The 14,415-nt window shown below is 38.0% G+C and overlaps 1 protein-coding gene across 1 annotated transcript in view; it reads right to left on the bottom strand.

Moving 5' to 3' along the window:
* The window catches only part of DGKK (diacylglycerol kinase kappa), a 176,908-nt gene that overhangs the window by 107,602 nt on the left and 54,891 nt on the right, over positions 1-14,415 (bottom strand). The window contains exon 4 of the mRNA XM_059049722.2: positions 14,286-14,390. Coding sequence (XP_058905705.1) covers positions 14,286-14,390 — 105 coding nt within the window. The remainder of the gene's footprint in view (positions 1-14,285; positions 14,391-14,415) is intronic.

Genomic DNA, 14,415 nt, shown 5'->3' with positions numbered 1-14,415 from the left:
CTTTCTTTCTTTCTCTTTTTCCTCCCTTTTATCCTGAGATGTGTGGAGGACAGGCTCTTGGTGCTCCAGCCGGGCAGCAGGGCTGTGCACTGAGGTGGGAAATCCAAGTTCAGAACACTGGTCCATAAGAGATCTCCCAGCTCCACGTAACCTCAAATGGCAAAAATCTCCCAAAGATCTCCATCTCAATGCCAAGACCCAGCTCCAATCAACGACCAGCAAGCTAGAGTGCTGGACACCCTATGCTAAACAACTAGCAAGAGAGGAACACAACCCCATCCATTAGAACAGAGGCTGCCAAAAATCATAAGGCCACAGTCACCCCAAAACAAACCACCAGACGTGGACCTGCCCACCAAAAAGAAAAGATCCAGCCTCATCCACCAGAACACAGGCACTAGTCCCCTCCACCAGGAAGCCTACACAACCCACTGAACTAAACTTAGCCACTGGGGACAGACACAAAAAACAACGGCAAATATGAACCTGCAGCCTGTGAAAACGAGACCCCAAACACAGTAAGTTAAGCAAAATGAGAAGACAGAGAAACACACAGCAGATGAAGGAGCAAGGTAAAAACCCATGAGACCTAACAAATGAAGAGGAAATAGGCAGTCTACCTGATAAAGAATTCAGAATAATGATAGTAAAGATGATCCAAAATCTTGGAAATAGAATGGAGAAAATACAAGAAACTTTTAACAAGGACCTAGAAGAAATAAAGAGCAAACAAACAATTATGAACAACACAATAAATGAAATTGAAAATCCTCTAGAAGGGATCAATAACAGAACAACTGAGGCAGAAGAACGGATAAGTGACCTGGAAGATAAAATAGTGGAAATAACTACTGCAGAGCAGAAAGAAGAAAAAAGAATGAAAACAATTGAGGACACCGTCAGAGACCACTGGGGCAACATTAAATGCAACAACTTTCGAATTATACTGGTCCCAGAAGAAGAAGAGAAAAAGAAGGGACTGAGAAAATATTTGAAGAGATTATAGTTGAAAACATTCCTAATATGGGAAAGGAAATAGTCAATCAAGTCCAGGAAGTGCAGAGAGTCCCATGCAGGATAAATCCAATGAGAAACACGTCAAGACACATATTAATCAAACTATCAAAACTTAAATACAAAGGAAACATATTAAATGCAGCAAGGGAAAAACAACAAATAACACAAAAGGGAATCCCCATAAGGTTAACAGCTGAACTTTCAGTAGAAACTCTGCAAGCCAGAAGGGAGTGGAAGGACATATTTAAAGAGATGAAGGAGAAAAACCTACAACCGAGATTATTCTACCCAGCAAGGATCACATTCAGATTTGAAGGAGAAATTAAAATGTTAACAGAAGCTAAGAGAATTCAGCACCACCAAACAGCTTTACAATTGCTAAAGGAACTTTCCTAGGCTGGAAACACAAGAGAAGGAAAAGACCTACAATAATAAACCCAAAACAATTAAGAAAATGGTAATAGGAACATACATATCGATAATTACCTTAAATGTAAATGGATTCAGTGCTCCAACCAAAAGACATAGATTGGCTGAATGCATACAAACACAAGACCTGTATAAAGGCTATCTACAAGAGACCCACTTCAGAACTAGGGACACATACAGACTGAAAGTGAGGGGATGGAAAATGATATTCCATGCAAATGGAAATCAAAAGAAACCTGGAATAGCAATTCTCATATCAGAAAAAATAAACTTTAAAACAAAGACTATTAAAGAGACAAAGGACACTGCATATGATCAAGGAATTGATCCGAGAAGAAGATATAAAACTTGTAAATATATATGCACCCAACATAGGAGCACCTCAATACATAAGGCAAATATTAAGAGCCATAAAATTGCAAATCGACAGTAACACAAGCATAGTAGGGGACTTTAACACCCCACTTTCACCAATGGACAAATCATCCAAAATGAAAATAAATAAGGAAACACAAGCTTTAAATGATACATTAAACAAGATGGATTTAATTGATATTAATAAGACATTCCATCCAAAAAAACCCCAGAATACACATTCTTCTCAAGTGCTCATGTAACATTCTCCAGGATAGAGCATATCTTGGGTCACAAATCAAGCCTTGGTAAATTTAAGGAAATTGAAATCGTATCAAGTATCTCTTCTGACCACAATGCTATGAGACTAGATATCAATTACAGGAAAAAAATCTGAGAGAAATACAAACACATGGAGGCTAAACAACACACTCTTTAATAACCAAGAGATCACTGAAGACTTCAAAGAGGAAATCAAAAAACGTCTAGAAACAAATGACTAGGAAAACATGACCACCCAAAACCTATGGGATGCAGAAAAAGCAGTCTAAGAGGGAAGTTTATAGCAATACAATCCTACCTTAAGAAACAAGAAACACCTCAAATAAACAACCTAACCTTACACCTAAAGCCATTAGAGAAAGAAGAAGAAAAAAAACCCCAGAGTTAGCAGACGGAAAGAAATCATAAAAATCAGATCAGAAATAAATGAAAAAGAAATGAAGGAAAGGATAGCAAAGATCCATAAAACTAAAAGCTGGTTCTTTGAGAAGATAAACAAAATTGATAAACCATTAGCCAGGCTCATCAAGAAAAAAGGGGAGAAGCCTCAAATCAATATAATTAGAAATGAAAAAGAAGTAACAACTGACACGCCATAAATACAAAGGATCATGAGAGATTACTACAAGCAACTCTATGCCAATAAAATGGACAACATGGAGGAAATGGACAAATTCTTAGAATGCACAACCTTCCGAGACTGAATCAGGACGAAATAGAAAATATGAAAAGACCAATCACAAACACTGAAATTGAAAGTGTGATAAAAAATCTTCCAACAAACAGAAGCCCAGGACCAGATGGCTTCACAGGAGAATTCTATCAAACATTTAGAGAAGAGCTAACAGCTGTCCTCAAACTCTTCCAAAATATAGCAGAGGGAGACACACTCCGAAACTCATTCTATGAGGCGCCCATCACTCTGATACCAAAAGCAGAAAAAGATGTCACAAAGAAAGAAAACTGCAGGCTAATATCACTGGTGAACATAGATGCAAAAATCCTCAACAAAATACTAGCGAACAGAATCCAACAGCACATTAGAAGGCTCATACACTATGATCAAGTGGGGTTTATCCCAGGAATGCAAGGATTCTTCAATATACAGCAGTCAATCAACATGATACACCATATTAACAAATTGAAGGAGAAAAACCATATGATCATCTCAATAGATGCAGAGAAATCTTTCCACAAAATTCAACACTCATTTATGATAATAAACCTGCAGAAAGTAGGCATAGAGGGAACTTTCCTCAACATAATAAAGGCCATATATGACAAACCCACAGCCAACATCATCCTCAATGGTGAAAAACTGAAACCATTTCCACTAAGATCAGGAACAAGACAAGGTTGCCCACTCTCACCACTATTATACAACGTAGTTTTGGAAGTTTCAGCGACAGCAGTCAGAGAAGAAAAATAAATAAAAGGAATCCAAATTGGAAAAGTAGAAGTAAAGCTGTCACTGTTTGCAGATCACATGATACTATACATAGAGAATCTTAAAGATGTTGCCAGAAAACTACTAGAGCTAATCAATGAATTTGGTAAAGTAGCAGACAGAAAATTAATGCACAGAAATCTCTTGCATTCCTATACACTAATGATGAAAAAACTGAAAGTGAAATTAAGAAAACACTCCCATTTACCATTGCAACAAAAAGAATAAAATATCTAGGAATAAACCTACCTAAGGTGACAAAAGACCTGTATGCAGAAAATTATAAGACACTGATGAAAGAAATTAAAGATGATACAAATAGATGGAGACATATACCATTTTCTTGGACTGGAATCATCAACATTGTGAAAAAGACTCTACTACCAAAAGCAATCTACAGATTCATTGCAATCCCTATCAAACAACCACTGGAATTTTTCACAGAACTAGAACAAGAAATTTCACAGTTTGTTTGGAAACACAAAAGACCCTGAATAGCCAAAGCAATCTTGAGAACAAAAAACGGAGCTGGAAGAATCCAGCTCCCTGACTTCAGTCTATACTACAAAGGTACAGTAATCAAGACCATAAGGTATTGTCACAGAAACAGAAATATAGATCAATGGAACAGTATAGAAAGCCCAGAGATAAACCCACACATATATGGTCACCTTATCTTTTATAAAGGAGGCAAGAATATACAGTGGAGAAAAGACAGCCTTTTCAAAAAGTGGTGCTGGGAAAACTGGACAGCTACATGGAAAAGAATGAAGTTAGAACACTTCTTACTACCATACACAAAAATAAACTCAAAATGGATTAAAGAGCTAAATGTAAAGACCTAATGAAACTTAAAAGCTTTTTCACAGCAACGGAAACCATAAAAAAGACTAAAAGACAAGCCTCAGAATGGGAGAAAATATTTGTAAATGAAGCAACTGACAAGGGAGTAATCTCCAAAATTTATAAGCATCTCATGCAGGTCAATATCAAAAAAAAACCAAACAATCCAATCCCAAAAAGGGCAGAAGACCTAAGTAGACATTTTTCCAATTAAGATATACAGATTGCCAGCAAACACATGAAAGGATGCTCAACATCACTAATCATTACAGAAATGAAAATCAAAACTACAATGAAGTTTCACCTCATACCAGTCAGAATGGCCATCATCAAAAAATCTGCAGGGGGCTTCCCTGGTGGTGCAGTGGTTGAGAATCCACCTGCCGATGCAGGGGTCACGGGTTCATGCCCCGGTCTAGGAAGATCCCACATGTGGCGGAGCGGCTGGGCCCATGAGCCATGGCTGCTGAGCCTGCGTGTCCAGAGCCTGTGCTCCGCAACGGGAGAGGCCATGAGAGTGAGAGGCCCGCGTACCACCAAAAAAAAAAAAAAAATCTGCAAACAATGAATGCTGGAGAGGGTTGGAGAAAAGGGAACCCTCTTCCACTGTTGGTGAGAATGTAAATTGATATAGCCACTATGGAGAAGAGTATGGAGGTTCTTTAGAACACTAAAAATAGAACTACCATATGACCCAGCAATCCCACTACTGGGCATATACCCTGAGAAAACCATAATTCAAAAAGAGTTATGTATCACAATGTTCATTGCAGCTGTATTTACAATAACCAGGACATGGAAGCAACCTAAGTGTTCATCAACAGATGAATGGATAAAGAAGATGTGGCACATATATACAATGGAATATTACTCAGCCATAAAAAGAAATGAAATTGTGCTATTTGCAGTGAAGTGGATGGATCTAGAGTCTGTCATACAGAGTGAAGTAAGTCAGAAAGAGAAAAACAAATACTGTATGCTAACACATATATATGGAATCTAAGAAAAAAAAAGGTCATTAAGTACCTAGGGGTAAGATGGGAATAAAAACACAGACCTACTAGAGCATGGACTTGAGGATATGGGGAGGGGGAAGGGTAAGCCTTGACAAAGTGAGAGAGTGGCATGGACATATATACACTACCAAACGTAAAATAGATAGCTAGTTGCAAGCAGCTGCATAGCACAGGGAGATCAGCTAGGTGGTTTGTGACCACCTAGAGGGGTGGGATAGGGAGGGTGGGAGGGAGGGAGAGGCAAGAGGGAAGAGATATGGGAACGTATGTATATGTATAACTGATTCACTTTGTTATCAAGCAAAAACTAACACACCATTGTAAAGTAATTATACTCCAATAAAGATGTTAAAAAAAAGAAGATGTTGCACATATATCCAATGGAATATTACTCAGACATAGAAAGAAATGTAATTGAGTTATTTGTAGTACGGTGACTGGACCTAGAGACTGTCATACAGAATGAATTAAGTCAGAAAGAGAAAAACAAATACCTTATGCTAACACATATATATATAGAATTAAATAAGAATGTTATGAAGAACCTAGGGACAGGTAGGAATAAAGATGCAGTCGTAGAGTATGGAGTTGAGGACATGGGGAGGGGGAAGTGTAAGCTGCACGAAGTGAGAGAGTGGCATGGACTTACATATACTACCAAATGTAAAATAGGTAGTGGGAATCAGTCACATAGCACAGGAAGATCATCTCAGTGTTTTGTGACCACCTAGAAGGGTGGGATAGGGAGGGTGGGAGGGAGACTCAGGAGAGAGGAGATATGGGGATATTTGTATATGTATAGCTGATTCACTTTGCTATAAAGCAGAAACTAACACACCATTGTAAAGCAGTTATACTCCAATAAATATGTTAAAAAATTTGTTTAAACGTGCTAAATTTCAATAAAAGGCAGATGGCCAAATAAATTATAGTTGATCTAACTAATGAAAAACTAGAAATTCATTAAAAATCACAATCTCATAAGCTTTATAATATTGGAAAACCTCAAATGAAACAAAAATATAATGTAATGTTGGTTATACAGTGTCATAGCATTTTATTTGTGCATATTTATATGCATATAAATTGAACTAGAAAATTTTAAAAAATTAACAGCATTTAAACGTTCTTTTGTTATGTTTCTATAGTTTTCAACATTTTCTAACTTTTTATTGATAAATTATATATCAAAAAGTACCTTTATGATAATGTTTATTTTGTGTATAATTCCACTAAGACCTTTTTCATCCATTTGGGTACTATTATGTCAGACTTTTGTTGTAATAGAGAATAGAACATGCTGATATCTATGGAACAGAAGTATAAGTGATTGGTGTAATGTCTGTACAAGGTTTAGTAGATGGGCCCCCACTGTGAAGAAATGAAAGAGATATCATTAAAAAGAACAAAAACGAATTTTTGCATCGATGTTCATCAGGGATAATGGCATGTAGCTTTATTTCTTTAGTATCTTTGTCTAGTTTTGGTAACAGGTGATGCTGACCTCATAAAATGAGTTTGGAAGTATTCCCTTTTCTATTTCTTGGAAGAGTTTAAGAAGGATTAGTATTAATTCTTCTTTGAATGTTTGGTAGAATTCACACATGAAGCCATCAGGTCCTGGGCTTTTCTTTCTTGTGAGATTTTTGATTACTGATTCAATCTCCCTATTTGTTATTGGTATGTTCAGGCTTTCCATTTCTTTCTGATTTAATTTTTAGTAGTTTGTATGTTTCTAGGAATTTATCCATTGCTAGGTTATCTAGTTGGTTTATAATAGTCCTTATGATCCTTTTTATCTCTGAAGAATCTTTTGTAATGTCTTCTCTTTCATTTCTGATTTTATTTAAATCTTCTCTCCTTTTTGTCTTCATCTAAGAGTTTTTCAATTTTATCTTTTAAATAATTACCTCTAGTTTTGTTGACTTGTTATAATTTTTTCCCTATTTGATTTAGTTCTGCTCTGATCTTTATTATTTCCTTTGTTCTGCTAACTCTGGGCTTATTTTGTTGTTTTTCTTGTTCATCGATGTGTAAAGTTATGTCATTTATTTAAGGTCCTTTTTTAAATGGAGGTGTTTACTGCTATAAACTTCCATCTTATAACTGCTTTTGCTACATCCCTATTTTTATTATGTTGTGTTTTCATTTTTGTTTTTCTCCAGATACTTTTAAAATTCCCTTTGGATTTCCTCTTTGATCTAATGGTTGTTCAAGAGTGTATTATTTACTTTCCATGTATTTGTCAATTTTTCTATTTTCCTGCTGTTATTGATTTCTATTTCATTTTCTGTCATGGTCAGAGGAGATTCTTAGAATTATTTCCATTATCTTAAATTTGTTATAACTTGTTTTGTGACCTAAAATATTATCTTTCTGGAGGATGTCCTATGTGCCCTTGAGAAGAATGTGTCTTCTGCTGCTGTTGGGCAGAAATTTCTGTCTATGTCAGTTAGGTCAATATGTTATTCAAGTCAGCTGTTTCTTTATTGATTTTCTGTCTGCATGGCCTACACATTATAAGTGGAGTATTGAAGCCCCCTACTATTTTTGTATAGCTGTCAATTCCTGCCTTCAAATCTGTCATTGTTTGCTTTATATATTTAGGTACTCTGATCTTGGGTGCATATATGTTTATAATTGTTATATTTTCCAGTTGAATTGTCCCTTCTATCATTATAAAATGTCCTTTGTTTCTAGAGTCAGTTTTAGATTTAAAGTCTATTTTGCCTGATATAAGTATAGCCAACCCTGTTTCTGTTGGTTACCATTTGCGTGCAGTATCTTTTTCCATCCCTTCACTTTCAGGCTATGGTGTCTTTAATTCTAAAGTGAGTCTTTTGTAGACAGAGTATTTCTGATCTTGTTTTTTAAAATCAATTCAGCCACTCTGTGCTCTTTGAATGATGAGTTTAATTCATTTACATTTAAGATAATTATTGATAATTGAGGGTTTACTATTACCATATTGATAATTGATTTCTGTATGTCTTGCAGTTCTTTTGACCCTCTCTTCCTCTCTTGCTGTCTTCCTTTGTTATCTGATGATTTTTTTATAGTGATCTGCTTTGGTTTTCTTCTCTATATCTTTTGTTTATCTATTATAGGTGTTATTTTGTGTGTGTATGTGTGTGTGTAGTTAGCTCAAGGTTTGCATAAAATATCTTGTAGTTATATCCTTCTATTTTAAGTAGTTAAAAACTTAAATTTAATAGCATACCAAAATACTTTTACTCCCCCCAGCACTTTATGTTCTTTTGGTCAGAGTTTGATCTTTTTATATTGTGTATCCGCTAACAAATTTATTTATTTATTTATTTATTTATTTTTTTTTTATTTTTTTTTTTTTTGCGGTACGCGGGCCTCTCCCTGTTGTGGCCTCTCCCGTTGCGGAGCACAGGCTCCGGACGCGCAGGCTCAGCGGCTATGGCTCACGGGCCCAGCCGCTCCGCGGCATGTGGGATCCTCCCAGACCGAGGCACGAACCCGTGTCCCCTGCATCGGCAGGCGGATTCTCAACCACTGCGCCACCAGGGAAGCCCCTCGCTAACAAATTTTTATCTACTAACTTTTATATTAGGGTTAAAAGTAATTCATGCACCATTATCATTAATGAAACACTTCAGACTGATGAAAGGTTTGAACCTGGGAGACTTAAAGAAAGAATAAAAAGGAGAAAAAGGTAATAATGAGCTGCTTAGAAGACTAGATTAAAAGGTTAGCTCCTTCTGATGAATTCTAATGGAACCATTGACTATGAAAACAGGAATGAACCTTAAAGTCATCTAGGGACTTCCCTGGTGAAGTAGTTAGGATTCCATGCTTTCAGTGTCAAGGGCCTGGGTTTGATCCCTGGCTGGGGAACTAAGATCCCACAAGCCACGCAGCTCAGCTAAAAAAAATGTCATCTAGACTCCAGATTCTAGATTCTAAAGCATCTTGAGATCAAGTCATGTAGCCTTTATTTGAATGCTTCCAAAGGTGGAGGACTAAGTTTCTTGCAAAATAGTCCATTCAATGTTCCTAAAGCTCTAAATTTTAGAAAGTTTTTTCCAAATCTTTGCCCTACTAGAAGAACTTTCTAGCATTCAGTGTGAGCTTCAAGAATGCCATCAGCTGTCTCTTGAGGTAGAAAGCTCCCTGTCACTGGAAATATTTAAAGCAAACTATGTACATAATTGCTTCTGAGCATGTTGTATAGAAAATTAATTTTTCATAGTGACATCAGCAAGATGATGGACTAGAAGTTCCCAATGCCCTCCCCCTCCCACACAAAAACAACAAATAAACAACTACATGCCATCTAGAATATTCTGGAGTTGAAAGAGCTCCAGAATACAATGAAAAAAGCTGCAGAAACTCATGGAGCACAGAGACAGAATGGTCACATAGAAAAGTATAGTAAGCAGTTTAACTTCATTGCCCATCCCCCAGTCTGGCAGAGCTTGGGGCCAAGAGCAATCCCCTTGGTCTGACCTCTCCAAACAAGGGGAAAGAAGAGCAGGAGGACTCCAGTAGCCTACATCATTGCTGTGGACACAAGCATCTTTCATCATGGTGGTGCCCTGAATTCTTCATTGCCATTGAATCCAGGTGATGTAGCTGCCTGGAGCCCAAACTGCTGCAACCACTCTCCAGAAAGAGCTGCTGCAGCATCCCCTCCCAGAGAAGCTGCCACCACTGCACCCCGACTGGGAAAGTGCTGATGCATCCCTCCAATCAAAGCTGACACCACTGCATCCTGCTCCGCCTGCCAGAGCCACAGTCCTCTCTTCTGAAAGCATGTACACACCCTGGACCCCAGTTCCATGGCTGCTCAGCACACACCCATGCCTCACATACTAAGGCTACCATCATGGTGAACACACCTGCCCACCAGCCCCAGGTACCAAAGTTGTTCTAGATGCTCCTGAGCTCCAACCCTGGTACCATGGCCACTCTGCAGGTGCCCACTCCCCAGACACCAACACTATTGCCACCACAAATGTGTCTGTGCCCCTGATCCTAGCATCATTGCTACCACATGTGTAACTGTGTGCTGGACCCAGCAACAAGAGGGATCCCCTTGGCAATGACTTCCTCCTGTGGAGGAAAAGGAGAACAGGAGGACCAAGCAGTCCTCACCAGCAAGGAACACAATAGCCCTTACCATCACTATGGAAACTCACAGCCTTGCTCGCTGAGGTCCTCTGCAGTTTTTGCTGACACTGACCTCAGCTGATGGAGCTCTACAAGGACTATACCTCTGTGCCCTCCCTGAAGCCAGAACCACTGCTGCACAACCTGGAGCTGGAGCCACCATATCCAAACCAGTTGGCACTCTCACACCCACCTATAGGTAAAAGTCTTTACCCCTGAAGACAGTTCATGAAGTCCTGAAAAGGCAATTGCTCCCTCAAATGTGCAGACATCAACACAAGGCTACCAGAAACACACAAAAAAATCAAGGAAACATGACATCACCAAAGAATTACAATAATTTTCCAATAACTGATCTAAAAGAAATAGAGATCTATGAATTTCCTAGAAATTAATTCAAAATAATTGTTTTAAGGAAGTTCAGTGAGCTATAAGAGAACACAGATGGACAACTCAATGAAACCAGGAAAGCAATACATGAAAAAATGAGAGGTTCAACAATAAGACAGAAATCATAAAAAAAGAAACAAACAGAAATTCTGGAACTGCAGAATATAGTGAATGAAATGAAAAAAATGCAAAAGGGAGCTTCAACAGCAGACTTGATCAAGCAGAATAAAGAATCTGAAAACAGGTCATTTGAAATTATCTAGTTAGAGAAGAAAAAGAATAAAAAAGTGTGAAAGAAAGCAAACCTATATACACATTATGGGAGACCCAGAAGGAGAAGAGAGAGAGAGAAAGGGGCAGAAAGCTATTTAAAGAAATAATGGTTAAAAACTTTCCAAATCTTGAGAGGGAAATGGACATCCAGATTCATGAAGTTCAAAAATTTCCAAACAATATCAACTCAAAGAAGACTACACTCAGACACATTATAATCAGATTGTCAAAAGTCAAGGACAAAGAGAGAATTCTGAAAGCATCAAGATAAAATTAGCTCATCACATGTAAGGGAACCCCAATAAGACTATAAGTTGTTTTCTCAACAGAAACCTTGCAGGTCAGGAAAGAGTGACATGATATAATCCAAGTATTGAAAGAAAAAAAAACCTTACATCTGAGAATAATATATCTGGCAAAATTATCCTTTAAAATGAAGGACAGATAAAGTCTTTCCCAGACAAACAAAAACTGAGGGAATTTGTCACCACTAGACCTACCTTACAAGAAATGCTTAAGGGAGTTCTTCAAATTGAAATTTTAAAAAATGCTAAACAGTGACATGAAAGTATAAATCTCACAGGTAAAGGTAAATATATAGACATATACAGATTAATGAAGTTCTTCCCCACTGTTTATTCTGGCATTGATAATCCTCCACAATCAGGCCCAACCTACCTCTTTAGACATATTTAAACTTTCCCAAACTCTTCTGGTCAAATGGAGTCCCCATTTTACTCTATTCCAAAAAGGTTCTGTTTTGTTACTTAGCTTTTCCTTATACCAAGTCCACTGCTCAGGACTTCCTCCTGCTCCTAATCCCCTGCCACCAATAAAATCCAATTCATCTTTCAAGGTCAGTCTCAAATCTCTCCTCTATTAACTCTTCCTAGGGGACTCCAGACCATATTAATCTCTTCCACCCCTGAACTCCCATACCACTATACTGTTTGTTTCATTCACCTGGTAATCAAGCATCTGCCTTGTAACATCTCTGAAAACATATTTGTCTCGAATATTTTCATTTAACTGTTTCTTTGGTGTGTATCTTACCTCCCCAACTATTTAAAAAGCTCATTGAGATCAGGATCCAAGGCTACACGTTTTCAACTCTCTATGGAACAGAACTGAGCACCTAGTAAGGGCTCACTTCTTAATGTGTACTGACTGGTTTTAGATAGGTTACTCCATTACTTCGTAGTGACTTTAATAGACCATTAAGTCCATGATTAACCTTTGTTCACCCCATGTCAGGCATTGACAGCTGATAAGGTGCATATGAGAGAAAGCATGTTTGACTCTTCAAGCCTCAAGCAGGACAAATTGCTAAGATGCAGGTAGTGAGATATTTTACTATTGGCTAAAAGTGTTCCTTAATAGAGCTAGGTCCCTGGAGCAGCTCCATAGAGGTTGTAATTATAAACTGAAATTCACAACTCTTTCAAGAGAGTTAACAGGCAGGTTTTTTTTCCTTTCTAGTTTGTGCTGGGTAGTCAACAAGAAGGTGTTTAATTCAGTTGAGTCAGGAATGGCACATCAATGCTCTGATGGCTTTCTCTAGAAGTTCTTGCATTCCTGGACTGATAATTAAACTTCAAGATATTCTATGTTACCTTTTATGACAAATTGAAATTGAGAAGTCCTCCAGTGTGGGTAGAGATAAGCCAAGGAAATGAAAGGGATTGGTCCACAGGGGTGAGAATAGGAGAGGGGTGTGGAAATCATAACTTTTTGTGGCTACCTTTAATGCTGAGCCATAGTGACCATATTGGGGGTGGGCAGGAGGGACAGGATGTGCTTCTCCATTAGGAAACGAAGAACAAAATAACAAAGGAGTGAAATGCTGAGTGCTAAGTCATGTAAAGACCATCATCAGATTCTAAGCAAAGAAGCTCTCAATTAAGCATTTACAATGTGGGACTGGGAGAGGTCTCAATGATATGTGGAGACGTACCTAGTCCCTAGTTCAGTCAACTTGTCATATACTCATAGCCATGAGTAGTAGAATGAATAGTTATGAAAGTAATTGGTCAAAAGCCTGAGAAGTCCTAGGGGAGTGAGGACAGATGGTTTTTCTCTATGGCATTGTTTTTATATCTAAAACCCATTATTTTACACTGCTCCACCCCAAATGTTTATAAAAATCCTCTACCTTGCTAGTTACTTAATACATTAGGTTCTTTTTAAGGGCGGATTCATCTTCCCCTTTATCTCTAAGACTTCACAGCAGAACTTTGCTTTAGGATGAATCATGTATCATTCTCTTTCTAAATCCTGGCTCCAAGATTACCCTCAGATTCATTTATTCATTCAAAAAATATTTATTGAGCCTCTACTATGTGGCAGACACTGTGCTAAGTAAATAAATGACAAAATCCCTCCCCTCTTGAAACTTACATAACTTCTAAGTGTGGTATGTCTGTAAAGGAGTGAGCTGAGGGCATGGCCCAGGGTTTGAATGCTGGCACCACTTGTTGCAGGGAGCAGTAGTCAGGGCCTTGGTATTGCTAAGGAGAAAAGGAATCCTGCCATTCTTTGGGGAGGACTGCTCCTTGCTCTTCCCTCTACATTTTCTTTGTTGTAGGCGGTAAACAGAGAGTCAGAATGGCATAATGGTTAAGGACATAGGCTTTAGAGTCACACAGCCTGGGTCCAAATCTTGGCTTTGCTACTGAGTAATTATTTCATCTTGGTCTGGTTCCTTCTCCTTTGTGAGCCTCAATTTCCTTAGCTGTTACTGTAGTCACTCAGCAGACCCAAGTGAAGACTGCTGATTGCAGCTAAGCTAACAGAAGAACATCTAAGTTAGCTGTTCACATACATCTTGAGTGCCTCATACATTGAGCATACAGTGACATCTACATATCAAGTGGATGTGTACAGAGGTATCTAAACCACATACTTACCAAGGTTTGAGTCTAAGTGAATTACTCCTATTTATAAACAGGATTCCTAATGATATCCAACCACAATTCCTGACCAGATGGTATCTGCTTCCATCTTATTAGTTTCCTGTTGGAAAAGTGGCTTAGCTAGTGCAATCAATTAAGTATTTACCCATGAGAGTTGTGTAGATTCTCTATTATTTCCCTTACCTTACGAATTTCTCCCTGTTGCACGGTTTTTATGACGTTAATCCATTCTTCCATATCTTTCCGGTTGGGTGCAGCCAGTGTAACTTTTCGTTGTGGTGTGATCACCTACACAAAATCTTACATTATTAGC

Source organism: Kogia breviceps, chromosome X, assembly GCF_026419965.1.
Source record: "Kogia breviceps isolate mKogBre1 chromosome X, mKogBre1 haplotype 1, whole genome shotgun sequence".
NCBI lineage: Eukaryota > Metazoa > Chordata > Mammalia > Artiodactyla > Physeteridae > Kogia > Kogia breviceps.
This window is presented reverse-complemented; position numbering and strand designations above follow the sequence as displayed.